We start from the raw sequence: 27,185 nt of genomic DNA on the forward strand, positions 1-27,185 counted from the left end.
ATTTGGCTAGATTTAAAAATATTTCACTTGCTAAGATGTTATTTTTTTGCATGTTCCTCAACTGTTCATTTGTGATCAGCTATTTAAAGTATACCGCCGCAGTAACACACCTGAAATCGACTTTTAATCATGGTCTACCGGTCCAATTAACGGTTTCAGAACTAATTCTCTGAAGCTGAAAAAGACTAAGTGTAAGATTATAGCAGCTTAAATTGTTGGAATAAAGTGTCCGTGAGTTATTTCACGAATAGATCTCCTGTACCTCTCGCTCTTTGTCTGCTGTTAGATCCAAATATAGTGCGCTTTGTTCACAGCCACCATTCTCCAGTTGTTCTGTTTGATGTCATGCCATCAGCCTGGCTCACATCCTTTCAAAACCCTCTTCCCCAAAAACACAATGGCTGACATCCTTTTTTTGTGTCGAGTATACAGAACTATTTCTTTCCCCTTTTTGAAGCGTACAGACATGATAGCAGGCTTAATCAAGACGTGATCTTTTTATTCTGCACAAAGATGTACTGTAGATTTAAAGGAAGAGCCGCTTGTGACCACTGCTTGACTGCTGGGGTGGGGTCGGTGGCAAAGAGGAATGAGATTTAGCACCAGAGGAAGTCGAGGGGTTGGACGATGACCCTTCTGAAGGAAGCACTTTGACGGACATGTAGAAATGGCACTGAGGAGAGGATAGGGATTTCACGCTGGATTTAAAAAAAAAAATAAAAATAACTAAAATAAAAACACAAACAAGTCTTAGTTTTCTGTTTCACTATTTGAAATAGCATGCATTTTAGGAGAGAAGAGTTTCTATTGGATATTCGTGGGCGAGGTGACTTGTTGTATTTTAAGTTAGTGATGTTTTGCTGGGTTTTTTTCCCCCCTCAGGTTAATCCAAATGGTCCATGTACTTTACCTTAGCAGTTGGATTTCTCTTCTCGTGTATCTGTTCAGTCCAGCCTGCTGTATATGGATAGAAATAGGGTTCGAACAAACCTTGGCTCTGGTGTGTGTATATTCACTGAGGGATTAGGTAGCATGTTTAAAACCAGCTAGTTGGGTTCGGTACGGTGTTTCTCAGCTGTGGTAGACGGCCATAGCTGGTTGTTTCTGGGAGAGTCTTTGCAGCTCCTCCCTGATGGCCTTTATCAGCGAGGCCGAGGACTGCACGGGTGGAGAGGCTTCCTCCGGGCCGCTGTAGCCTGCTGTGGGCGTGGGAGGATCTCTCAGGGACGACCTGGGCATCTGGAACACGGGAGATGATGAGTACTCAGGGAACAACAGGATCTGCTGCAAAAGAGTAAAAGAGCAACATAGGTAGTATTTTGTGAAAGGGCAAAGTGTAACATTCTCGGTTAACATGTAGCAAAGGATTCTCTGGATTGATAAGGGCAAAACCTGACTTTTTTCTAAAGTTTGCAGAAAAAACAAACACTGCTCATCTCAGTAAAGCATGGTAGTGGTAGCATCATGTTGAGCGTAAACCTTGGCCTTATTGTAACTTGTCTAATTAATTTCCTACATAATCAACTTGATTGGCACCCTGCCCGGGGTGTACCTCGCCTTGTACCCTAAACATCTCCTGGAATAGGCTCCAGGCCCCCGCAATCCCGCAGAGGATAAGCGATATAGAAGATGATGATGCTGCTTTGTTGGTTCTTTAGTGTTTTGCAATATATTTTCCAAAATATGTCTTTTTGGACATGAAGTTGAAGTTGCTTGCTTAGACTTAAACTCTTCCGCAAGCATGTATATTTAAATCAAGTCAACTCAATTTAACTAATTATTTGACTTCTCAACAAAGGGGTACTTTATAGCGTCACTGTTATGGGGTATTTGGTGTACAGTTATGACACATAAGTCATAAGTCATTCCATATTCAGATATTAACGCTATACAATTTCGAAAGGCTCCAAAAAACACTGGAAAAGAAAGCTTTACTACACTACATATCTGACTCACAGCATCTCGATTGTTTCCAGGTCTGGAGACCTCTTCCTCTGACCGGTACTGGGCCCAGCTGGATCCCGAGGGTCCGGATACACTGCGTCCCACTCCAGGATACATAGCGATTCGACTGGACAAGCCTACCTGTGTTAGCTGATGTAACTGTGCACCTACACACACAGATTAAATCAACACACACACATGCTACAGTACATCAACTGTGACAGGCAGAACAGACACCAATAGCGATATCTACCTGTGCTGCCCCCTACAGGTCGTGGCCGGGAGGATGATGGGATATCGTCTCCGTACTGCCCCCTGTTTGAGTAACCTGGATCGGACTGTAGCTCTCCTGACGCCAGATATCCAGATCCCAGCGTTTGCCTATCAAGCAATATTTGGACAACATTTAGAAGTTGAGTCGAGTGAATATCCTGCTAGCAAAAGTGATACTGTTTGAGTATATAAGCAGTTAAAGTATTGATGGGAGTAGGTACCTGTGCAGTAAGTTTTGCACAGATGTAGGGGACATTCCTAATTCAGCATACCTCTACAAACACACAAATAAGACAACACAATGACACAAAACTCAAATTTATGAAAAACTGTTTTTAAATGATATGAATAAAGCAAAAAGAAGCTCCAAATACCACTACTGTCTGGTTCTGACAGATTCTCAACCTCAGCTGCATCACTGTAGTTAATAATTTGTCTCAACAGTTATTATTTTACTTTGTAACCTAATATTCTCATCGACTCACTGCTGAGAAGGGACTGTGCGCAGGGGCAGCTGGGTAGGACGATGAGCCCCACTGGCGGACAGAACGCGGGGGCGGACTGGAGGGCGGACCAGGACTGACCCCTTCCACTCCAGGAATCGCCGTAACCCCGGGGTGGTTTAATGGGGCAGAGCTACTCTGTGAGGAGGGTGAGACCAGCGCAAATGCATCATCTAGCAGGGAGTGCATTTGCTGACGTGCCTCTTCAATGGTCGGCTGAGGTGGAATATAAGTGGGTGGAACAGGGGCGGGACCAGGAGGCGGAGACCCGGGGTCAACAAATACCTCATCGGTCGGAGACGGGCTGCCGACATCGGGAAGCTGATCTGCATCCGACTGGATGTGGAAAGAGAAGGTGGCATAGCATAAGTGCCTGAAATTCCACTCAAGGTGTTAATAAAAAATGTGTGATTTTACCAGGTAGGCCACATTGTTGACTCCGGGGTACTTCCTGTACGTGGCATCGCCCTCGGTTATCAGACGGTCTTTATCAGTCAGGCTGCTGTTTGTACTCAAATTCTGCTTCTGACGCTGTCTAGGAGATCGTCTGCCTCGGCAGCTGCACACATAAAGATAGATTTAGTAAAAATGATTGCTTTAAGCAAGTAAAAATGGTTCTAATCAACGAGTTATCCAAATCCGAATGAGACCTAGTGACTGAGATTAAGGACATGAGTTGAATGGTTTTGGAGACGGTGACTTAGCCGCCTTGCATCTTCAGGTCCTGGGTTCGATTCCCGCAACTGGTCTGTGAGCTTGGTTTAGTCTAGTTTGTCTAGGTTCTCCCCGTGCTTGGTGCGTTGGATGGATGGAGTTGAGATCTGTCTGTCTAAATGGTCTGTTTTTTTGACAATTGTTAGCATTACTTCTTCTCCTCAAGGCCAGTGATAAATATTCTTTATGAAATACATAAATAAATATGAATATATTATTAATTTTATACCCCCTGTGAGGTTCCCCATTTGGCGAAGGCGTTTGTGTATCAGGATGCAGAATCTTGTGTATTTGCTCCTGGGCTTGCTGGTACACCCGCTGCTGCTCCGAGCTGTCCCCAAACACCGCTATAATGTCCTCCATGGACGGAAACTCGTAGTGTCCTTTTCTCTTGGCCCGCAGTCGTATCTTATTGCGGTGGTGCTCGATCTCAGACTTGTGCCTGAGAGCAACTTGAATCTGAACACATACAGAGTCATACACGTCAGAAAAACCTGCTGTTCTCCCAAAGTGCACATCTGGACACGGGTTTCTCACCTCCGAGCTAACCTTGCCTCCATCCGCCATCCTCTCACTGAGGGCGGGGCTTAGGGCTTGGTTATGCGGATGAGTGGGCGGGCTCGGGACCGGCTGCATGGCGATTAACTGGACTTTATTGGAGACGCGGCGTGTTCCGTCAGACGAACCTCGAGACAGACGATCCACATGGTCAAATATGGACGAGGAAGATAACTGTTCATCAGCTCCGCTACCTGATGTCGCACCTGGCACACACAGGGTCAGGGGTCAAAGGGGGTTTTAAAGAGACTAAGAAGCTGAGTGCAAAAGGAAGCAGCTTACCGAGTTTGTTCTTCGCTGTCGACCCAAAGTGAAAACATATATGAAAAGACAAAAAAAGAAAAAAAGAAAAAAATTTATATAAGGAATAATCGAGGAACACCTAACCAAAAGTTATTTTCACATTTTTTATCCACTTGTTACCATGCTTGCTCTTGCGATGATGAGGTTTGCTGTCGCTGGGTGTGACTGCAGGTCTGGTGCTCTCCTCGGCTGATTCTCGGCCACTGGACGCCTCGCTAGCCAACGAATCACCATCAGATGGAGACAACCTACCGCACACGCAACATCACAAATGCTGTTTTATATACCTCAAGAACATACAGATGGACACATGTACTGTACACCCACACATTCATTCATTACCGGCTCCTCCTCCGAGCCGCACGTGACACTTTGGTGGATGAGCTTTTGGATTTGGGCGTGTTCAGTTCTCCGCCTTCGGAGGGCGTGGCTTCTTTAACAGACGGTGGAAGAGGGGAGGGTTCTTGGATCACCATGATGTCATCTTTACTTTGTTGTCCAAGGTGGAGCTTGGCAAAGTCAAAGCCTTTCACACTTGGAGCCTGAAGCTGAACACACACACAGATACATATGCACATACACATAGTACAAACACACACAAGACATGGAAAAAAAATCATTTTACCACCCAAATAGTATTACAGTCAGATCAGCATTCAAGCAAGTTAGTCCACTTAGCTTAAACTACACACTTAACTGGGTGGATAGAATGGAGAGTCAAGCACCTACTCTACATGTAATGTGGATGAGTGATCCACTTGTGTAACAAACACACACACACACACACACACACAAGAACACACACACACAATTGTACATACACTGTGAAATGGTTCGACCCAGACCTTCTGTCTCTGTTGGATGGTGCTCATGGCGTCTGGTTGGAACTCCAGTTTCTCAGAACGGCACAGTTTCCAGTAGAGGATGATGATGATGATAAGGACCACCACCCCGGGAACCACCACCCCAATGATCAGCCACACATTACTGGGCTGTGTCTCAGAGGGGGCCAGGGATAACTTCTCCACCGCTGATATATATGTATATATACATAACACATTATATGAGATGAGTTCTGTGAGATAACATTGTTCTTCATGTCAGATTATATGATAAAGACTAATGAGAGACTAATATGATTAGCACAAACATTCGAATGATGTAATGAGCTTGAGGTAATAAGAATATTATTCCTGTCTACCGTATATATATAAATATAATACAGTGTATAATATATAAATAGATTAAATCATCGATATTAGCAAAAAAATGGTTAATAATAAATAATAAATACTATAATGTCTGATCCTTCAACAGAGTTGAGAAAGATTTAATCCCACACATTGTGTTAAAGCATTTTAAATGAACATTATCCAAGCTGGTTACTCCAGATGTGAACATGCATTTTTGAAGTTGGTAAAGTTCATTTTAGAGGTAACTGGGGAATCCCTTTATCAAGTGAAAATGAGTCTTCTCTTATTCTTACTTATGGTATCAGAATAGAGGTGAGTGAACCAGGAATCTGAAGACATGCTCAAATCCCCTAAAATGCAACCTAATCTCATTTGATGTGATGGGTCATAAATAAGAAAATGTATTTTTCCTTTTTCTCTTCTTAAGGTACATTTGATAGATATTGGTTTGCTGAGATGTCTTGTTTTTCCCCCATGTGATTTTAGACGTTTGGGTGTCCCTCTTGTTTGCATAACGATTTGCCTGGAAGCTCTTGCTATCACATGACAGCTACTAACAAGGAAGGGCAAAGGCTATCCTATGCTTCCTCCAAGGCAGTTCTTTTTAAACTGCTGCTTCCGCAGGGTCCGGGGGCGGCATAACACACTTGGATGGAAGTACTAGCTCACAGATGGCCATCATAGGCTAATGTCGTTGTTATTTATATGGAAAGGCAAGTATTCCAGCGCTCTCTCTCTAAGAACATGGACAATTTAGCTCCCCTGGATTCCTGGCCACAGACGACTGCGAAGTGTAAAACTTATTGCATCACTTAGGGTCAACTGGATTTAGATCAGGTGGATGTGAAGCCCAGGTCATCTGATGCAGCACTCCATTATTCTCCTCCTGGACAAACAGCTCTTACATGACCTAGAGGTGTGTTTAGAGTCATTGTCATGTTGGAAGAACAAATGTTGGTCCAAAACGCATGTGATGACACGTTGCTGCAAAATGCTGTGGTAGCCATGCTGGCCAAATGTGTCATCGATTTTGACACCAAAAGTCAGCAACAGTGTCACCAGCAAAGCACCCCCACAGACGTGTTCACCCTCGCTACGTCAAATGAAGACATGGGGGTTAGAACCATAAATCCCACATTCGTACTCATCAGACACAAGAACAACTTTCCACTGATATATTTTACAGTACTGTCCATTCCTTGTGTTTCTTGGCCTGAGCAAGTCTCTTCTGCTTGTTGGTCTTCCCCAAGTAATGGTTTCTTTGCTGCAATTCGACCATGAAGGGCTGACTCATGTACTGTAGTCTCCTCTTACTGGTGGATGTTAAAATGTATCTTGAACCCTGAAAAAAGCTTTCATGTGGGTTCTAATCTAAAGTGCTGTAAACCAGTGTGTTTTTTTAAGACTGGTCATTCAAATAAACTTATCCTCTGCAGCAGAGATAGCTCTTGGTCTTTTTTCCTGGGACAGGGTCACATCACAGAGTTAGACGGTTTTGGAGAAAACGCACTTAGGGATACATTCTTTCAAGTTCTTGAAATTTTTTGGAATGGGCCTCCGAGTGGCGCAGTGGTAAAGTGCTCGCCCTATCATCCGGAAATCGCGGGTTCGATTCCCGGGTGATGATGTAACCTCTCGCAGCCGGAGGTCTAGAGAGAGATGATTGGCCGAGCTCTCTCACAGGGGAGGAATGAGAGGTAGTTAATGATCCCACATTAATCACGGCTCTACAGACAATCAGGGGAGTCTGTGAGCTCACGCAAGCGGAAGGAGCGGATAGCGCTGTTACCTAGTAGTAGCCTTAATGTGGGAGCCCCCTAGTTACGGGAAGGAATTGGACACGACTAAATTAAGGAGAAAATTAGGATAAAAAATCCACAAAAAATAAAAAGATTTTGGAATAAGTGACCTTTATTTCCATCTTACTGATGGATTGTCTTTTCTCCTTTCTTTACAGAGTGTTTCTTGCCATAATATGGATTTGTACAGTAGTTGTGGTAGCAACAAAAAAAGGCTAATCAACTCATGTCATCAAATTATGTCACTAATTTAACTCTTGAGGACACACGCCTGGAACTGAAAACCATTCCAAGGGACTACTTCATGAATCTGATGAGAGAACCCCATGAGTGTGCTAGGCTGTCATCAAAGCACACTCAACATATAAAAATATAAAACATATTCTGAGTTGTTTAGTACTTTTTATTTACTACATAATTCCATACGTGCTCTTATAGGGTGGATGTCTTAATATGAAGCACTAACGTACAACGTCGAAACTACTAAAAATAAAGAAAAAACACTGAAGGAGAAGGTGTGCCCAATTTTTTTGACAGGTTTTGTGTGTGCGTGTGTGTGTGTGTGTGTTTAGCTTACGTGTAGCCAGAATTCCATGCACACGGTAGCCCAACACAATGGCTGCCCTCTGCAGGTTAAGTCTGTTCAGCATGGCAGCAGTGGTCTGAGCCGAGAGCCTCTCTCCTGACCCCGCCTCCACAAAATACACAAGCTCTAGAGGGTTATCTGCCCCGTCAAGGCGTGACGCACGCACAATCTGTCACACAAGGACACGCAAATAAACGAGTCCCATTTATGTCCACATAAAAGTGAGAGAGAGAGAGAGAGAGAGAGTGGATTGGGTGTATGCCAGAACTGAGGACAGATTTCTGTGTGTGTGTGTGTGCGTGTGTGTATGCATGGCCTTTCTGTTTTTCCATAGTCACCTGCACGCTGCTGTTGCCCACAATTGTGGCCCGTCTCCAGCGTCGCCCACCACCGAGCCCGAGCACCTCCCCCACCAGCACGGCCAATCGTCTCTCCATTTTAGCCTGGAACGTCCTCTCACTTACACGCTGATCTAACACACCCAGTAACACTGCGTCACACATACACACAGACAGACAGACAGACAGAATTAGAATTATATCACTACATCTCACATTAAATAAGAAGCGTTTGGATGATAAAGAAACCCCCGAAGCGCACAATAACACTTCACAATGCCAGTGCAGCCAAATAGACTTAATGAAGCGGCATTCCTACCTGTCTTCACCCAGGACGATCGCAAATGATGGGATACATTCAGCTCTGGATAATGAAAAGCTGAAGAAGGGAGGGAAAAAAAAGAGAAGAGAAAAAAAAGGATGAAAGAAGAAACAGAGAAGATGGAAAAACAAGAAGATAAAGGAAGAAGAGAACAGATTAGATGAAAGGAGATCAAATGAGTTAAAATGTTGCTTTTTTTTTGCTAGCATTGCTATAAAACACACACGTTGCCGGTGCTGACTGATGTTAGCGAGCGCCCTGTGACTGCGCAGATGCAAAAAGTCACATGAATTCGGATATCTGCCCATCCTTATTCACGTATGTATCCGATGTACGACTCAGATCCGATTTAGAAAACATCAGATTTGTGCGTTCACACAGCCATATTTTAAATCTACGTCACATTAGAGAAAAACAATTAGAATTAAATCTTTTTAGGTTGGTAATGTGAACATCGCCCCATGTGGTAATATGTACACGTTTGATTGTGTGTGTGTGTGTGTGTGTGTGTGTGTATCCTCACGCTCTGCGATCTGCACTGCAGGAAAGCCCAGGTAGAAGCTGAACTCCACCACATGCAGCTGTCTCAGGTGAGCGCTGATCTCTGAGCCCCTGAGATAGCCATGAGAATCACGAATAGCGAACGTGATGTCCACCGGAGTTTTCTGCTGCTTCTGTCCTTTCGTTAAACTGATGGTGATGTTCAAAATCTGCAACAGAAGACACACAACACCATCAGTAGTGAGATATCTGAGACTGACCTGGACACTATGTAGAGCTTGCTGGATATAAAGCATTATACACACATGTACAGTGAAGTTTCCATTTTCCTGCAGGCGCCTGCGCACTTCTGTGTAGGCCAAGAAGAGTCCCCGCTCCACACGCTCACTGAAGCTGCACACGCGCACGTCTACGTGGCTCGGGACAAACTGCAAAACTGGACGCAAAGGAATACGTAAATGCAGCAACTAGACAAGAAGAAAATCAAACCCGGAATTATTGGCACCCTTAAAATTTAAGGGTGAAACGGCACTTATTATAAAATAAGTAGAAATTAATATGTAGAATAAACAGCATGTGCAATTTTTATTTAGAACTTAAACATACAGAGACATGGTTTGATTTAAATACAATATTTTTTTAAACTTAATTTTACAGATTTTATTACAATTTCTGCACCCCTACTCGAGCAGCGAAGATATGCATCATGCAATTTATTTTTATATTACCTTACATGCACATTTGCCTTCTTGGTTCTAAAAGAAGCTTTTTTTCCCTCTACAACCAGAAATGGTTAACAATTTCTAGAGTTTTCAAAGAATAAGAGCAGTTTTTTTTTTTTTTTTACAGATTACATTTGCAAATGGTTGTAATACTTTTTTTTGTAATACTAATACTTTTGCCATATTGTTAAAACTATGCAAGGAATTTTTAAAGAGAATTGTGGTATTGATTTTATCTGATAATTTTTGCTTATATTTTCATGGAGTGAAATATACAGTACAGGATTGTACCTTTCTTGTACAAGTCCCTTTCAGATCACTGATAAGATGACTACAGCGTATAGCCTTATGGCACATGGCATTCACCCAACATTTCTCCTACACACTGTGTCGCTGCACGTCTCTGCTTCATAGCTGCGTTGTATCCGTCGGTCTGGGTACGCCATGGCACCTGCTAAAGCACAAATAGATACCTTTTTTTTTTTATCCTGGAAAATGCGGTACTTACTTGAGTGGACCTGATTGATGTGCTCAGGTACGGGATAAATAGGTGTAACAGTAAGGATAGTAGAGGACGAGGTGCTGTGTGCTGACTGGCGGAGAGCGTTGATGATTGACACAGCAGTGTATATGAGTGGGCCTGACACAGCCCGGAAAACAAAATTGGGGGGAGCTTTAAGGACCTGAAAAACAGTGACAGAATTCATTAATCTAAGTGTAAAAGCTCAATTTACTTCATATTACACTTTGGAGAAAAAATATATATTTAAAAAAATTATATTTTTAATACTATACTATTATTTTGAAATTTGGAATGCAAACTACAGAGCTAAAAAAGAACGCATCCAGAACATTCATTAATGTATTCATGGGGTTCTTAGAAGTCTCTAACTGACATTCTTTTTTTTCTTCCAGATTTTCTCCCTAATTTAGACGTGTCCAATTCCTCCCCGTCACTAGGGGGCGCTTTCACATTAAGGCTACTACTGCCACTCAGTTTGGAGGGCCGTAAACTATCACGTGATTCCTCCGAACCACGTAATGCCAGCCGACAGCATCTTTTCGAACTGCTCGCTCATGCACCGTTGGGAGCGGCGTAACACACTCGGAGGACAGCGCTATCCACTCCTTCCGCATGCGTTAGTTCACAGACGCCCCTGATTGTCTGTAGAGCCGTGATCAATGTGGGAGCACGAAGTACCTCTCATTCCTCCCCTCTTAGAAAGTTTGACCAATCAGCTCTCTCTAGACCTCCGGCTGCGAGAGGTTACAGCATTACCCGGGAACTGAATCAGCGATTTCCGAATGATAGGGCGAGCATATTACCACTGCGCCACTTTTATTCAAATTTTAGCCAAAACCGCTGTCACACAAAACCAATTTTCAATTACTTGAACGCAGTAGGAGCTTGGCAGGAATGCAGTAGCAACCGGTAAAGATGTGGAGCTGCTACGCTTCTTTTGGACATGTTCAAGCCTGGTGAATATATGGTCGAAGAAAGATGCCGGAAGATCTTAATAAGAATGTATTAGCGATGGCATTGACCGTCTAAGGACATAACTGTCACCTCTTAGGGACTTAGGTACTACTGTACAAGCATGACAGAAAAGATCGGATGGCGTTCTGATAGAGGCGTCATTGGGATGTCACTGCACTGTCGCAACATCAATCGATGTTCAACTTCTTCAGACTTGTGCTATGATCATGGCAGGTCCAGGCTACGTTGTCGAAGTCCGCATTAAGTTCATATTATGTTCTTCTAGCGCTTACCACAATTTATGGTACACATGCAGCAGATTATCAGCATGAATTCTGCATCCAATTCCTCTCACCATTTTCCTCTCTACTTTTTTTTTTTAATGCTTATGTTTGTGCAAGAAATTTCTATTAGTCTTGTTAAACTTTTGTTATATCCCATACATGTAAAGAAATTAAAAACAACAACAACAACAACAAAGCAGCAACAAAAAAAAGTAAAAGTATATTTAAGTACAGTAAACATACAAGTTTAATAGTCAAAGTGAATTGGACCCACCTGCAGCTCTACCGTCCGGTTGAACTCTCGTCTCAAAATCTCCTTCACATGAGCCTTTGCGAACGCCACAGAGGTAGAACTTGGCATGCCTGCAGTTTCAGGGATCAATAAGAGGCTAAAATTCCTGCAATCACTTCAGCTGACTAGACAGAATTATTAGCGTTAAAGCTGCTATAAACAACGTTGGCAGTCTTTCTAACTTCCAACAGGAAGTTTTGTTCTAAACAAACAGCTATGACTAATTTCTGTCCAAGGAAATGAGCAATGCCTCCTCTGAGTGGATTTGTAAAATTAGCTTGAAGTGGATCAAACGTCTGTGTCTATGAGAGCTTTTGTAAACTGAACATCAATCAAAGCTAAACACAAGAAGATTAGAAAGTTTTAGCAGGGAGAACATTTTTATTGCAATAAAACATTGCTCAATTGGTGTGAAACCTACACGTTGTGAGTTCACAGTTAGCAAAGCGTACTCCTCTGTGGACTGCAAGTGCAAACATCAACGACATAACAGTCATGGAGGATCTCCACCAATCATCTGCTGGTCTGGCCTTACTGTTAACGTTTCAGTCTCTTCTCATAAGTAAGGCTGTCAGTTTGATAAAAATAGCACTGTCTGCCATATGTCATGTTAAAAAGCATCTATCCCGCTAACTAGCTAGTTAAGTTTCACAGAAGGCTGCTAGACGTGTATATAAACCAGACATTCTGAAATAACCAAACATAAATTTACAAATAATTTACCATATTTACCAATTACGAAGATTATAATACCAGTCTATACTTGTGTAAAACTGGTATTGAGTAGGCTTGTGACCACTATTCCAAATCCAAGTGATTTTGTTGTTATGGAAGTCATGACTAATACGTAGCTTCCACAGATACAAAAAACAATTCCAAAAAAGGCAATAAATGAGAAGTATTTACCTAACAATTGATCTATCTACATTTACATTAGATATGTCAGTCATGCTCCTTAGATGGCAGATATACACTGATCAGCCACAACATTAACATGGATTACCAATTATATACCGTAAGTAAACTGGTGAAAGGATCATGGGCGCTAGGAACTCATTTATACCTGTGGTGACCCAAGGCCAGCCTGTCTGTCAATGCTGGCCATGGCCCCATAGCCCAGTGCATCACAGCCCAGGGCACCACAGCTCAGGGGCCTAGCAGGCAAAAAGCACAAGGCCGCCTACCCGGCCTCCAAACTCCTCAAATCTCAACCCGATCAAGCATCCATCAGATGTGCCAAACAAACAAGCCTGAGCCACTGAAACCCGGCCTCACATCCTGCAGAGTCCAAAGGATCATCCTGGTGACAGATACCATAGCACACCCTCAGAGATCTTGTAGATTTATGCCCCAGTAGGCCAGAGCTACCCTGGAGGATCAATGAAAACCTATACAATATTTGGCATAGGGTTTGGCATTGTAATGCTATGGCTAATAGATGTTTTTTTTTTTTCAGTGCAAAACCAATCTGCCCACAGGCACTGCCTTCAGTCCTGCATCAAGGTGGGTCCCAAAATAGAATATTAAAAGCCTGTGGTCCAATAGGCATGAATCCTGACCTCCCTTTAAAACCCACTGTACTCTAATCTGCCACAGAATACCAGCGAAGCTGTGCATCAGTGGAGTTGTCAGGGCAATGCGTCTACACATTTCTGACCAAGTTTTTTGGACAAACTTTGCTGTCCAATGATAACAGGTATGCTTAAATAAATGCTATTAAATATAAAATTTCATTAAAAGATGTAATTTCAAGAACTACATTTTAGTTTTATATAATTGTTCAACAATCACATGTAGTTTAGAAAACATGGACAACATAATTTTTAATCTTCAAAGCACAAAAAAATGATAGGAGCATTAACCATCAGGCACTTTTGAATTACAAAAACACCTTTGTGGGAAAAAAAAAAGACTTACCCACTCTGACCAGGTACATATCTTGCTTGGTGATATTGCAGACATACTGTCGGGGTGCAATGGAAAGAGGGATTCTGGGGGCAGGAGGTATTGGTTTGGTGAGCATGGTGGTCGTAGTTGTTGTTGTAGTCGTTGCTCTTGTTGGTGCCTGAGGTTTTTGAGCAGTAGGGACTTTAACTGTTACAGCCTGGATGACTGGACCCTGTGGGATAACTGATGGACCTACAGGTTGCTCACTACCTGCTTTAGTGTCTGGGAAATCTGGATGAGGAGATCCCTTTTCTGGGTAAGAAGGTAAGCCAGGAGGCTGTCGTTGCTCTGTAGGAGGACTAGGGAGTTTCGTAGGTTTTCGTGGAGGAGTGGGGGTAACTCCAGGTATGGGGTGATGTGTATTAACATGGTCTGTTACTGTCCTATGGCCCACACCCAGAGAAGGGGCAAGTGTGTGTGTGGAACCTGTAGGTTGTGTGAGGGTCAATGTAGGAGTAATTTGAGGGGTAGTCAAATGTGTCTGGTTACGAGCAGCACTAGCATTCTCTTTGGCCAGCAGCGTGTTGTAGTACTCCATACTATTCATATCTGGAAGCAGCATTTCAGTGGGCTCAATAGGGTACAGATCTGCCCAGTCAAAATCCAGATCATCCTGGGCAGTATCCGGGACATGGGGTATGCGGGGATCAGAGGGATGGACAGTCCTTAGGCTAGATCCATATCCAACAGTTATACTTGGGAGGAGATGCCTAGAAGAGAGGGTGGGAACGGGCCGAGATGGGAAGTCGGTGTTGTAGCGAACCCCAGTGTTGTCGTCCTCAGATTCATATAAGTCATATCCATGTGTGGGAAGGGTGGTGACCAAGGAAAAGTCCTCCCCATCAGATCCCATGAAGGTCAATGTTTCGAGGTAATCCCCTGACCCCCAGTCCACTTCTGTAGACTGAGCAGAGTCCAGGTCATCATGTGTAAGCAAAGTAGGAGGAGCCGGTGTAGGTGGGCTGTGGCCATGAATAGGGGGCATCTGACTTGGTGTAAGAAGGTCCGGTGGGCGTAGCAGCAGGTGAATGCCATGTGCGCTATCACCTAGGTTACCTGACCCACCATCGGCACCTAGGGATGGGGTGGGAGCGATGCTGGATGCGTTGTCATGGTGAACATCTTGTGCAGGATGCTTGGCAGCTGATGATGTATGAGCTTTGCGTCGGGTGTTTTCCGAGTATTGCGATAAGGATAATGGTGATTGTTGTAATCCTGCGTGCGCCACGAAGAAACCAAAGTCCCGTTTGGATAAACTAGATGGGAGTTTCTCTGAGAAATCAAAGAAGAGGAACAAACATGGTAGATGAATGGAATGGAGATTAATGCAGTAGTATAGCCAAAGTAATCCAAACAAATGTCCCACACAGTCATACTCCAGTATGAATCTTAAAGCACCTGTTGGAAGGTTTTGAGTAATACTGTAGCTAAAATGTTTTATGGCATATTTTATGCCAACCATGACAGCCCAAATCTACTTGTTCTAACCGTGTCAGTGTTGCCCCCTAGTGGCCACTTTGGCTGTGGCTGCTTTGAACCTTGTGTTTTTGTGTTTCACTGTTCTAGGCCTTTTATTCTGACACATATTCCAACGTCTTATGCTTCACAGGTGTTTCAGTTTGGTTTAGATTAGTTTATAATTTAAGCTACACTCACTCAGTCATTGTCTGTACTGCTTTATTGTGTATACAGGGTCGCGGTGGACCTGGAGCCTATCCTAGACTACTTAGGGCACGAGGTGGGGGTACACAATGGACAGGGTGCCAATCCATCGCAGGGCACACATATACATACAATCACACATTTATTCACAAACTACGGACAATTTGGGAATTCCAGTTAGCCTCATCTCTTTGATTTTGGACCATGGGGGGAAACCACAGAAACCCGGAGGTAACCCACGGGGAGAACATGCAAACTCAGACCCGAGGTGGGAATGGAACCCGGACCCTGGAGGTGCAAGGTGACCATGAGCCTAAGTATTCAGTGTTTGACTTGTTTATTATAAAGTCTTCATTCTCATTTATGCCTTGACTGCACCTCAATACATGACCTTTTATGCCATTACAATACTTCATTAGCCTTTTACCAAAGCATGAAAAAGGTTCTATTTTCCTAAAGGCATTAAGTGGGAGTTAAAAGTTATTAAAGAGGTAGCATTTAGAGTACCTCACATCCAAGATCCGAAACTAAGGTTTTGAGACATTTATTTATCATCAGAAAGTGCTCTGGTCACAGTCAAGCTGAATCAGGAGCCTATCCCGGAATATTTTGTGCAAGACATAATACACCCTGGATGACCACCGACACAATGCACAAATGTATTCACACCTAGGGGAAGGTTAAAATCACCAATTCTTTGGGAGGTGGGAGAAAACCAGATAATCCATTTTGACATGGACAGAACATGCAAAATCCACACTGACAGTAAGCCGCAAGCGCAGGATTTATCTGCAGACCCTGGAGCTTTGAGGCATCCTGAATATCCACTGCACCACAATGAAAAAAATCTAAATGAAAGTCCAAAATCAAGTCCCATCCATGAAATCCTAATCAACCATTCTGAATTGGATATGTTAAGGTCAGTAATAAACAAATTCTGCATTGCCTCACTGCGTTAAATGGTACAGTATAGTGGAGGAGAGTTTCTCTGTGACTTACTGCACATCCAGAATACACTACCAGTAAATCAGCTGTAACAGCAGTGGGCTAATCATCCAGTTTTTTTTCCTCTGTGAGATACTGAAGCACTGAGAATGGAGAGGTAATTGAGTCTGAGGCTCAGTGGGTTTGATGGCTATGAAAGTGAAACAGGCAGCATGTAGGAAGCTGGCAGCTCTGTGCATGGTTTGTGGGCCAGTGTGTCACTTCAACTCCATCTTCAGACAGGAAGGACGGGCCAGCCAGCCTCAAACTCATCTATCTTCTGTGGATTGTCAGAAAATCTTTAGATGGATATTATCTCCAAGCCAAGCAGTTACATCGGAAACGATGAGCGCTTCGTGTTAACAGCAGCAACATCTCATAAACGGCTAAAACCTTGGATTCTGTCTGTGGATTCTGTCTTTTCATTAAAAAAACACATTTGCATTAATAAAGCTTTGATTTATTGCTCAGTTGCTATCCACTTTAATCATTCCGATCTGTGTTTACAATAAGCCCAAATGTTGCAAACTCCACCACTGCAATAGAGATTAATTAGTTTAGTGTGTTAATGAATTAATTCGTTTAAAATACAGATATTGTTGAGTGTAAATATAGAGTATGTATTCTTATGTAAATATAGAGTATGTATTCTTATGTAAATATAGAGTATGTATTCTTATGTAAATATAGAGTATGTACTCTTACACCAACTAACTTCATGTCCTCTCTCACTGCATCCATAAATCTCCTCTGGTCTTCCTCTAGACCTCCTGCCTGGCAGTTCCAACCTCAGCATCCTTCTACCGATATATTCACAATCTCTCCTCTGAACATGCCCAAACCACCTCAATCTGGCCTCTCTGACTTTATCTCCAAAACATCTAACGTGGGTTGTCCCTCTGATGAACTCATTCTTGATCCGAACCATCCTTGTCACTCCCAAGGAGAACCTCAACATCTTCAGCTCTGCTACCTCCAACTCTGCCTCCTGTCTTTTCTTTAGCGCCACTGTCTCTAAGCTGTAGAGCATCGCTGGTCTCACCACTGTCCTGTACACCTTTCCTTTCATTCTCGCTGATTCTCTTTTATCGCACAACACACCTGACACTTTTTTCCACCCATTCCAACCTGCCTGTACCCGCCTCATCACCTCCTTTCCATACTCTCCGTTGCTCTGGACCGTTGACCCTAAGTACGTAAAGTCCTGCACCTTCTTTACCTCTGCTCCCTGTATCCTCACCGTTCCTCTTGGGTTCCTCTCATTCACACACTCGAAGGGGCTGTATCGGTACAGAATAAATACAATACATTATAAAAGATGTTAAATAAGTTATATTTTTTAAAATGCATGAATTGTTGCATTTTACGACAATGGAATTACTGTCAAACATCAAAGTGTGGGAAAAAAAAGAAAAGAAAAAAAAGAAGAAGAATCAGCCATCAGTGCTCCATTGCAATATCAGTATGATCTGTGCAAACTTACTTATCAAGTGATATTTCACAAATTTCATCAGATTTCACACATGAAACTGCTGTCTGCTGTCGCTATGTGTCAGACTGCTCGGTGCCGCTTCACATCTCTTCTTTGCAGAACCTCTCACTATTTGCTCGCCTGTCTTTCGTTTTTTCAACTTCATGTCAGCTGTGTTGCTTCCTCAAATGATATAATGACCCCTAGTCATGTGACTAAGTACACTCTTTTAAAAAATATTCTCCTTTTTTAAAAATATATATTAGACCACTTTATTTTATACATAAAAATGGTTTTAACTGAACAAACATTTTGAGAATTTTAACCTATTCAGCCTTTAAAATCATTATATACTTCAAGATCCTGTCCATCCAAATCGGGACTATGGAGGTGTATTTATTCCCTTTTTTATCCGGTCAACATTCACACACTCATTCACACACTCTGGGCAATTTGGGAACGCCAATTAGCCTGATCTGCATTTCCTTGGACTGTGGGAGGAAACCGGAGTACCCAGAGGAAACCCACCAAGCACAGGGAGAGCATGCACACAGACCCCGAGCCTGAAATCAAACCTGGACCTACTGTAGGAAGATCATTCTTTCAGTTCTTCAAGCCGCACAGATCCCATGACTGTTGGGAATCACTTACCCTTTAAAAGAACCTATCTTTTTTTAAATGCACCATTTTAAGCCAGTATACAACAACTGCCCATTCGCCTTTCAACAGGGTCCTAAAGAGGCTTTTTTTTCTTTCTTCACTTGCTACACTTGGCTAAATGCAACTGGCAATTGATTGCTCCGAGCTTGCGGTGTGCACTGCTGTTTCTCCAAAACCTGCCACCGACTGCTGTATGCATCAAGGACGTAATCTGGGTTTTGTTAGGAAAGTTACAAAGCATATTAATTAGCCTGGTTCTCTTCTCGGAGCCCGGTCCGTCTCAACATTAATCCTCATGGACTTTGATAAATCTACACTTAAATCTACTTCTAAATCTACTAAAAAATAAAACTGAACTGTATTCAACAATGCCTCCTGCACATACATGTCAGATGTCAGGAGCATGACTTGTTCAGACTAGAGCCAGATAAAGGCTACACAAAAAAAACAATCTGATTTAATCAGGAAAGCATAACCACATTCAGGCTTCAAGTGTGAACACAGCTTATTAAAACTAATGAGAGCTTCTCCAGCACAGTATGGAATATCTCCAGTAATTAGCTTCTGTCTTACTTAACTATCTAAGCATCCCTTATGGAGTCTTCACTTCTTTACACAAAACACACTCACACACATACACATACACACACACAGACACACACACCACAATGAATTAAGGGCTTTGAATGTGAGACGGCTCTGTGGCGTGGTCAGGCAAGGTGTTTCCATGGTAATACTGTGTGTGAGTGTGTGAAAGTGTGTGTGAGCATGCACAGGCGTGCAAGTGTGTGTACGTGTTGCAGTAATGCATCATGTGCCGACTGTCTCATCAGTATTCTAGAGACACAGTAGACCGAGCACACAGCATTTCTCACTAAGGCAGATTCAGTTCTCTCTCTCTCTCTCTCTCTCTCTCTTGCACACACACACACACACACACACACACACACACACACACACACACACACACACACACACAGGTGTAGAGAACCACCAGAAGGGGCTCTAAGAATAGCACCACATAATGGCATCCTTGCTGTCTGTAGTCCAATTGCTTTGATAAATGTGATCAAAGCCAGCTATCAGAAGGAGGGATAGATAGAATGAGAGTGTGACACTGAGAGAGACTGAGAGAGAGATTCATCTCATACTCTTTCCACACAAGCATTAAATACCACTGGACGGATCCACACTGGGGACTCCTTCAGAAATGTTAAATAAACTTTTTGTAAAAGTATATGATCAGCAATAACATTAAAACACAAGGCATCAAGCCTTGTACTGGACTCATCAGACCACATGACCTTTTTCCATCGCTCAAAAGTCCAGTCTTTATGCTCCCAAGCAAGCGGAAGCCCTTTTCTGATGAGTCTCACTAACGAGGGGTTTTATTATGGACACATACTGTATGGACACAAATGCTCTTACGTTCACTGTTAAACATAGCTCTGGTTTTTACTGTTGATTCATGACCATGCAACATCACCAAATACTTAAATGATCGTCTTGATCCAAAAACAATTTCGTCACAGTAGTTACAGTTACAATATCTCCTTAGAACGGCACCCGGAAATGGGTGGGATGTATTAGTCAGCCAGGGAACCATTTTTTCCTGAAGTTGGTGTGTTGGAAGCAGAAACAAATGGGCAAAATTAAGGATTTGAGTCAAGGGCCAAATTATGATGGCTGGATGATGGAGACGGAGCAACTCCAAAACTGCAAATCTTGTGAGATGTACCAGGTCTGCAGTGGTGGGAATCGACCAAAAGTAAAACAGGTGAACCAGAAACAGCGTCATTCATGGCCAAGGCTCACTGATACACGTGGGAAATTGTAAATGCTGGCCGTCTGATCCAATAGCAGAGCTACTGTAGCTCAAATTGTGTATATGTACAGTATGTATACAGATATTGTTTAACACTACATATCATAAACAGATTAACAATGATTTAATCAATTATACATCACTAAACTGCTGACAAGATTAAAGACACCCAAGGCATCCAAGGCTCCCCCATGCCCACGGGGACCAAAGGCCAGCCTGTCCATCCTTATCCTGATCTCCATCCAAATGAGCACCCAAGGGGTGTGGCAGACAAACGAGTCTTATCCAAAGAGTCCCGGATACTACAGCACGCCCCAGAAGTCTTGTGCAGCCACGCCCTGAGGGGTCAGCTCCTAGCATTCTCAGCTCCTATAGCACACCTGACTTACTGTAACTATTCAGCTAAATAATTAACAGCCTCCTGAATTCAAGTGTGTACAGTATGTGTGTACGTGTGTGTCATAGAGCGGGAATAACACCAAAATATTTAAAACACGCGGTCCTCTAGGACCGAATCTGAAAGCCGTGGCTTTACTGGACTCTACTATACTAGAAAGATGCTAGTATATTAGCACAATGCTTATATTTTAATGGGAAAATGGATAAATTATTTACCTGTGAAATCCTCAGCTTAATTTTTACATAAGTTTTAAGCTCATTATTTATTAGTTCTGTTCTATTTAGATCATCTGCAAAAATAGCCATACTTTTTTTTTCTATTTGTGTGTGTGTGTGTGTGTGTGTGTGTGTGTGTGTGTGTGTGTGAGAGAGAGAGAGAGAGTCCCATGCATCCTCATGCTACTCTTAACCACCCCCCCCCCACCATCCTCCCAAAAAAACTTTTTTACAGCATGATGTTTATTTATAAACAGAGTAGGAGGACTAGACATCAAACCCCAGGCTCAGACTTGCCCCTTATTACTTCATCAATACAGACATTTTTTATTCTTTCTGGGTTTCTAGTCAACCATACCCAAACACACACACACACACTGTTTGGCTCTCTATTTCCCTCCCAAGACTCTATTCAGTATCATGTCTCTCACATAGTGAGGAATCGATCACAATCAACCATTATTAATCAGAAACGTAAAAAATATATATAAATTATCTGTATTGTTGTATCCAAATTTGACACAGAGAACATGCACACACACACACACACACACACACACACACACACACACACACACTACCCCCACTATCTAGGTCCACATAAATTTAGGTTTGAGACATTATCAAGAGACATACCTGACACAGGTGTGCTTGTAGTCGCTATGGAGACAAGCATCAATGCCAAGAGAAGGAGCACACAGCAGCCAATCAGACGCCGAGCCTTGACTGGCATCGCCCTCGGACCTGCGCTCTCTTCCTCTGACTTCTCCATCGTGCTTGCCTTTTATGACATAACGCATAAACCTGATGTGTTTCCTCCAGGGAAACTGTCCATCTTCCCATGAGACTGCCTTCCAGTTTCAGGCATCTCTAAAACAAACAAACAAACATATAAATGGGCAATACTTTCATTTAAAAGGCATTTAAGGTAGTTTGATGGTTCTAACCTCTGTTTTCTCAGCTCACGGCACAGCACACCTCATTTAATAATATCAGCTAATGTCAGCTAATTAACAGACATTTCTGTGATTAGAGCAGAGAAAACACATAAATATGCAGGGAAGGTGACCCTCAAGGATCGGAGTTAAGAACCACTGTTGTTGTTTATAATGTGGATCTATTGTCTAGGAATGTATCATATGTGTAATGCAATGTCACTATCTATATCTGTATAATGCTACAATTATCTAGTAAAATTTTATCCACAAGTGTGTGTGGCATGGAACAGAAAATAAAAAAAAACTATAGATAAATCCAATCACTATTGACCCAGAAAGACTTGAAAAAGTCAGAAATACCAGGATTGTCAGGATGGCATGTGAATTCTGGCTCTGACAATTTCTCAACCTCTGCTTCCTCAGTCTAGTTTACAATAAGTCGTACATTTGCGAGATTGTATTTATAGTGCCAGTGCACATGTCTACTCCCAGATGCTCATTCTGGCAAATTTTCTACAATCAATCAATCAATCAATCAATCAAACAATCAATCAATAAATAGTGCACCATGTGGTTAAATGTATTATGCAATCTTAATAATGTATTCACGTTCCTCAAGTATAATAAAGGTTTTTATAGACAGGATAAGTATGATACTGGATGTGACAGTGGAAAGAAAAAGTTACCCTTTTTGAATTTCATGGTTTTCTGCATTAATTTGTCACAAAATGTGATCTTATCTTGATTGTAGCATGTAAGCCATGCCTCCCCAAAAAGAATTTCAGAGGATCTACTGTACGATAAAAAATTGTTGATTTACAATATCGCACAAAAGTTTGGGATCGCTGACCTCCGAGTGGCGCAGTGGTAAAGTGCTCACCTTATTGTCTGGAGATCGCGAGTTTGATTCCTGGGTGATGCTGTAACCTCTCGCAGCTGGAGCTCTAGTGAGAGCTAATTAGCTGAGCTCTCTCACAGGGGAGGAATGAGAGATATTTGATGCTCCCACATTAATCATGGCTCTACAGCCAATCAGGCTCGCGGAAGAAGAGGATAGCGCGGGCTCCAAGTGTGTTACACTGCCCTTTTTCTGCGTGTTCGAAAAGATGCTGTCGGCTGGCAGCATCTTTAATCTGGCAGCCCTCTAGTGACGGGGAGGAATTAAACACGACTAAATTAGGGAGAAAATCTGGAAAAAAACAGAAAAAAAAGTTTGGGATCACTTTCTAACTCCTTGGTCGTCCTTTTTTTTAATTTCTTTCCAAAATATGCAATAAGAGGCAAAGACAGTTTGGGACTGTGGCTACTTCACCAAAAAGTGGATGCCCAGTCAAAATGACCTTAAGAGCACAACAAAGACTCATCAATGAGGTAAAGAAACAACCCTAAGTGACAGCTAGAGATTTGAAGGCACCATTGGAACTGGCTAAAATCTGTGTACATGAGTCTACAGTATGTAAAACATTAAACAAGTACAGTGGAACCTCAAATTGCAAGTAACCCTGTTTCCGAGCGTTCGCAAGACGAGCAAAGAATTTTAATACATTTTGATTTGATATACAAGTACCAAATATCATCAAGTAGCATGTGCTTCTTGTTTTGATGGAAAGCATCACGTAATTACAACTGAGCCAATAATCCTTCTCTCTCTCTCAGTGGCGGTTCTACACTAAATTGCTCCCCGGGCGAGACCCCATCCCAGCGGCCCAAGCCACACCCATTTTATTGGAAAATGTCTTTTAAACTATCAACACATATGTAAATTACACTGGCTATGTACAGTATACTGTAAACATATTGTAAATACATTGGCTATAGCCAACATTAACATAACCAATGGAAATAAATAACTGTACTTGCAAGTTTTGTTGCAAAGCATAATTTTGTGGTTAAATTTAATTAGATCTTATGTTGTATACACGGCTGTAAAAAACAATAGAACCCCACCCAAAAATAATAGAAAATGTAATGGATTTAATTGTTATAATGGGAATTGTATTGGTTTTAATGGTAAGTATAACAATGTCTGCTGGTATATGATGGATTCTATTGGTGGGTAGGAAAAGTGCCCAAAACACACTACAATAAGAAGTTTTGTAATAATTTCACTGGAAAAAGTTAATGGTTTATAATGGTATTTAAAAGAAACCATTAGAATTTCTGTGATGGTTTGTATATTAGGCTTTTATTGTGTTTTTTAGCAAGGTAAGCATAGCAAGCATCATAAGCAAGAAGTCTAACAAACCTAAGAGTTGAAACCTAAACGTTATACCACTAATTAACATAATGACATAAATACCTTAATCATACAGAGGGAACATTGTTGTATACCTTTATCTTTTGCCTGTTTTTCCTCATTTTCTTTTCTTTTTTTCCTAAACTATGCACCTGACAGCTTTGGCCTTTTTTTCTCCGTCGCTGTATTTACTTTGTAATTGACAATTCGACAATCAACAGATGTCCAACGCTGTAACTCACAACCAGAAGTCAAGACTAAACCTATTCGCCTCCACATCATAATTGTTTTTAACACAATTCTAAAATCTCACACAATTAAATAAATGAAAAATATGCAAATTCTTGGTCTGTGTTTATAATATTTTAAATGAAATGTGCATTATTTGTAAGAAAGTCAGGTATCACTGACATAATTTAGCCCCCCTCCTTGTCCGCTTGATTTGGGAGAGGTGCACTGTACTCTGCGCCCCATGACCCCCCCTCATCCCCTCTCTGCTCCGCTCACTCAGCTTCTGCGCGGCTCCTTCAACAGCAGGGGCGGCACAGGTATAATAGATAATAGAAAACCGCTTATTATTATTATTATTAACCGCAGATTATTATTTTTTCCTCCAAGTTCGTGTGCCGCCCCCCACGTGTCATGAAGAAATCCCGCCCCGGACGGCTGCCCCGTTCACCCATACCTAAAACCGCCACTCCTCTCTCTTGCGCTGCAGAATTGTGGGTCTCCCATGCATGGTCTCAGTGTGCGTCTCTCACTGGTACATTCAACATCTGTGTGCGGGTGTACTGTTTACTATAACACTGTGACTACGTGTGTACACGTACATCTTTTATTTTGTGTTTGTATGTGTGTGTGATTATTTTTAAAGGTAAAGTGCAGGTTAATTTCTTTTATTTTTACTTTAACTATTATTATAAACTATAAACTATATTTTTTTATATAAATATTTTAGGTTGTAACAAATCTTCAGAGTTTCCATTATTTCCTATGGTTGAAATTGGCTTTAATATACAAGTGTTTTGATATACAAGCATACTTCCGGAACAAATTATGCTCGCAATCCAAGGTTCCACTGTAGGGTGTCCATGACAAAACAACACAATAGAAGCCGCTTTATTCTAAAACGAACACTGCTTCATGCCTGAAGATCTGCAAAAGAGTGGTACTGGCAAAATGTTTAAAGCAGTATTTGGAAAGAACAGGACACTGAATATCATCTTGAAAACATCATCCTGGCAGCATCATTATTCGGGCCTGCTTTGCTCCATTAGGGCCTGGCCAAATTGCAGTCATAGAGGGGCGATGAATTCCCACGTGCATCAAAAAATTCTTTAGGAAAATGAAAGAATGCTTGTGCATCAGCTGCAACTCTGTAGAGTCCACAAGAGGCCTGGAGGTTATTCCAGTGGACTCGGGGCACGAGACAGGGTACACCCTGGATGACATGCCAGTCCAGTTTACAGTACGCGTATATTCACTTACACACTATTGGGAATTTGAAAATAACAATTAGCCTAATATGCATGTCTTTGGACTGTTGAAGAAAACCAGAACACCCAGAGGAAACCTATCAAGCACAGGAAGAACTTGCAAATTCCATGCACACACAAGACAGAAATCAAACCCTTGACTGTGGAGATGCAAGGCCGCAGTTTTAACCACTTTGTTTTCTGGCACATCAGTGGATGAATACTCTCCACCCTGGTGAGATATCTGTTGTTTCTGAGGCAGTTACTTAAGGGGTTGGGTTTCCGGCTAGATAGCTGATTGTCATTCTCACACTATGGACAATCTGGGAACGCCAATTAGCCTAACCTGCTTGTCTTTGGACTCTGGGAGGAAACCGGAGTACTTGGAGGAAACCCACCAGGCACGGGGAGAAACAGCAAACTCCAGGCACAAAGACCCGAACATGGAATCGAACCCTCAACCCTGGAGGTACAAGCTGACTGTGATAACCACTAAGCCACTGTGCCACAGCTAACCACCATGGGACAGCAAATTATTCTGATGTAGGGAGCACTTATATGCTAGCGTAGTTTGTGTTTGCTTTTATTTGTTTCCTTAAAGGGAAGCTTCTCACCTTTATTAAACTTTTTTCGAATAGGTGTGGCCTCTTTCATAATGACTCCACCCACACAATCCCAAAACTTCAGAGGCTTTACATTTGTGCTGGTCTGGCATCTAAAACATGGCATGTTGTGTATTTGTAGAATAGGGGACTGATGCACACAGTGTAGTCAGCCTACTCGATCATTCCTGACACTCCATGGATTTGGCTCAAATACCTACTAGGCTAGAATTCTGATTAGGTGATCTGATTTATATTACTGTGATTCGATTCATCAGGAGTAGCAGACCTTTCAGGGACGTGGTGTAGATGAGATGTAGTGGGTGAGAGCATTACTTGAGGAGTGGAAGATGCTGTGTGTTACATCTTTTCATTCAGGATCAATGCAACAGCCTTATCTTATTACAGAATTATTGAGTAGACTTGGATGAAAAATGGCATGTGTAAGGCCTAGAGGTTAGACACCTATGTGAATTTCGATCAGATGTACAGCATCACCACAAGGGAGGGAAAGAGAAAGAGGGAAGGGCGGAGAGGAGGTGTCCCGACCTGCATACAGATAAGACATTGTGGATCAAAGATGCCTTTTCTTTAACACAGGAAGCTCCAGCATCATGCACACACACACACATACACACACACACACACACTGCTCATGATGCATGCGAATATAAAGAGATGAAGTGATGAAGGCCAGCCATAGTATTTCCCCTTACCTGTCATTTGGAGATGCAGCACAGGGCCAGACTCAGCAGCATCAGCACCACCACCATCATCATCATCATCACACACCCCTTATCATCATCATCATCATCATCATCTCCTGGTGTCCACACGAATCCCTCCCAAGAAAAAGAAGAAGAAGAAAAAAAACCCTGTACCCTACAGTATATCCTCTCGGTTATCTGCGCTCTCCCGGTAAATCCCGGCGCGTCCAGAAATAAGCAGGTTCGCGCTCATG

At 42.3% G+C, this 27,185-nt stretch overlaps 1 protein-coding gene across 1 annotated transcript; it reads right to left on the bottom strand.

The window, feature by feature from the left end:
• Nucleotides 1-26,987, bottom strand: si:dkeyp-27e10.3 (UPF0606 protein KIAA1549). Its single transcript, XM_053508791.1, has 22 exons — nt 26,941-26,987; nt 21,610-21,843; nt 13,727-15,028; nt 11,792-11,880; nt 10,265-10,439; nt 9,340-9,470; nt 9,057-9,243; nt 8,531-8,590; nt 8,212-8,363; nt 7,865-8,042; nt 5,117-5,325; nt 4,638-4,843; nt 4,416-4,543; nt 4,275-4,289; nt 3,972-4,198; nt 3,664-3,893; nt 3,138-3,279; nt 2,703-3,056; nt 2,439-2,491; nt 2,198-2,325; nt 1,957-2,111; nt 1-1,284 (listed from the first exon to the last, which is right to left on the bottom strand). The coding sequence occupies exons 2-22, from the start codon at nt 21,743-21,745 to the stop codon at nt 1,072-1,074; spliced, it is 4,470 nt and encodes a 1,489-aa protein (XP_053364766.1). The 5' UTR covers nt 21,746-21,843; nt 26,941-26,987; the 3' UTR covers nt 1-1,071.
• Nucleotides 26,988-27,185: the final 198 nt, after the last annotated feature.

The sequence above is a fragment of the Clarias gariepinus genome, chromosome 12 (genome assembly GCF_024256425.1).
Source record: "Clarias gariepinus isolate MV-2021 ecotype Netherlands chromosome 12, CGAR_prim_01v2, whole genome shotgun sequence".
Lineage (NCBI taxonomy): Eukaryota > Metazoa > Chordata > Actinopteri > Siluriformes > Clariidae > Clarias > Clarias gariepinus.

What these genes read in the sequence shown, in the direction of transcription:
- si:dkeyp-27e10.3 (XM_053508791.1), bottom strand. Translation starts at nt 21,745, where the DNA reads ATGGAGAAGTCAGAGGAAGAGAGCGCAGGTCCGAGGGCGATGCCAGTC. An exon ending in GAGGCAAGGTTAGCTCGGAG is followed by an intron (nt 3,894 to 3,971) that starts GTGAGAAACCCG and finishes GTATGTGTTCAG; the next exon opens with ATTCAAGTTGCTCTCAGGCA. An exon ending in TCAACAATGTGGCCTACCTG is followed by an intron (nt 3,057 to 3,137) that starts GTAAAATCACAC and finishes TTCCACATCCAG; the next exon opens with TCGGATGCAGATCAGCTTCC.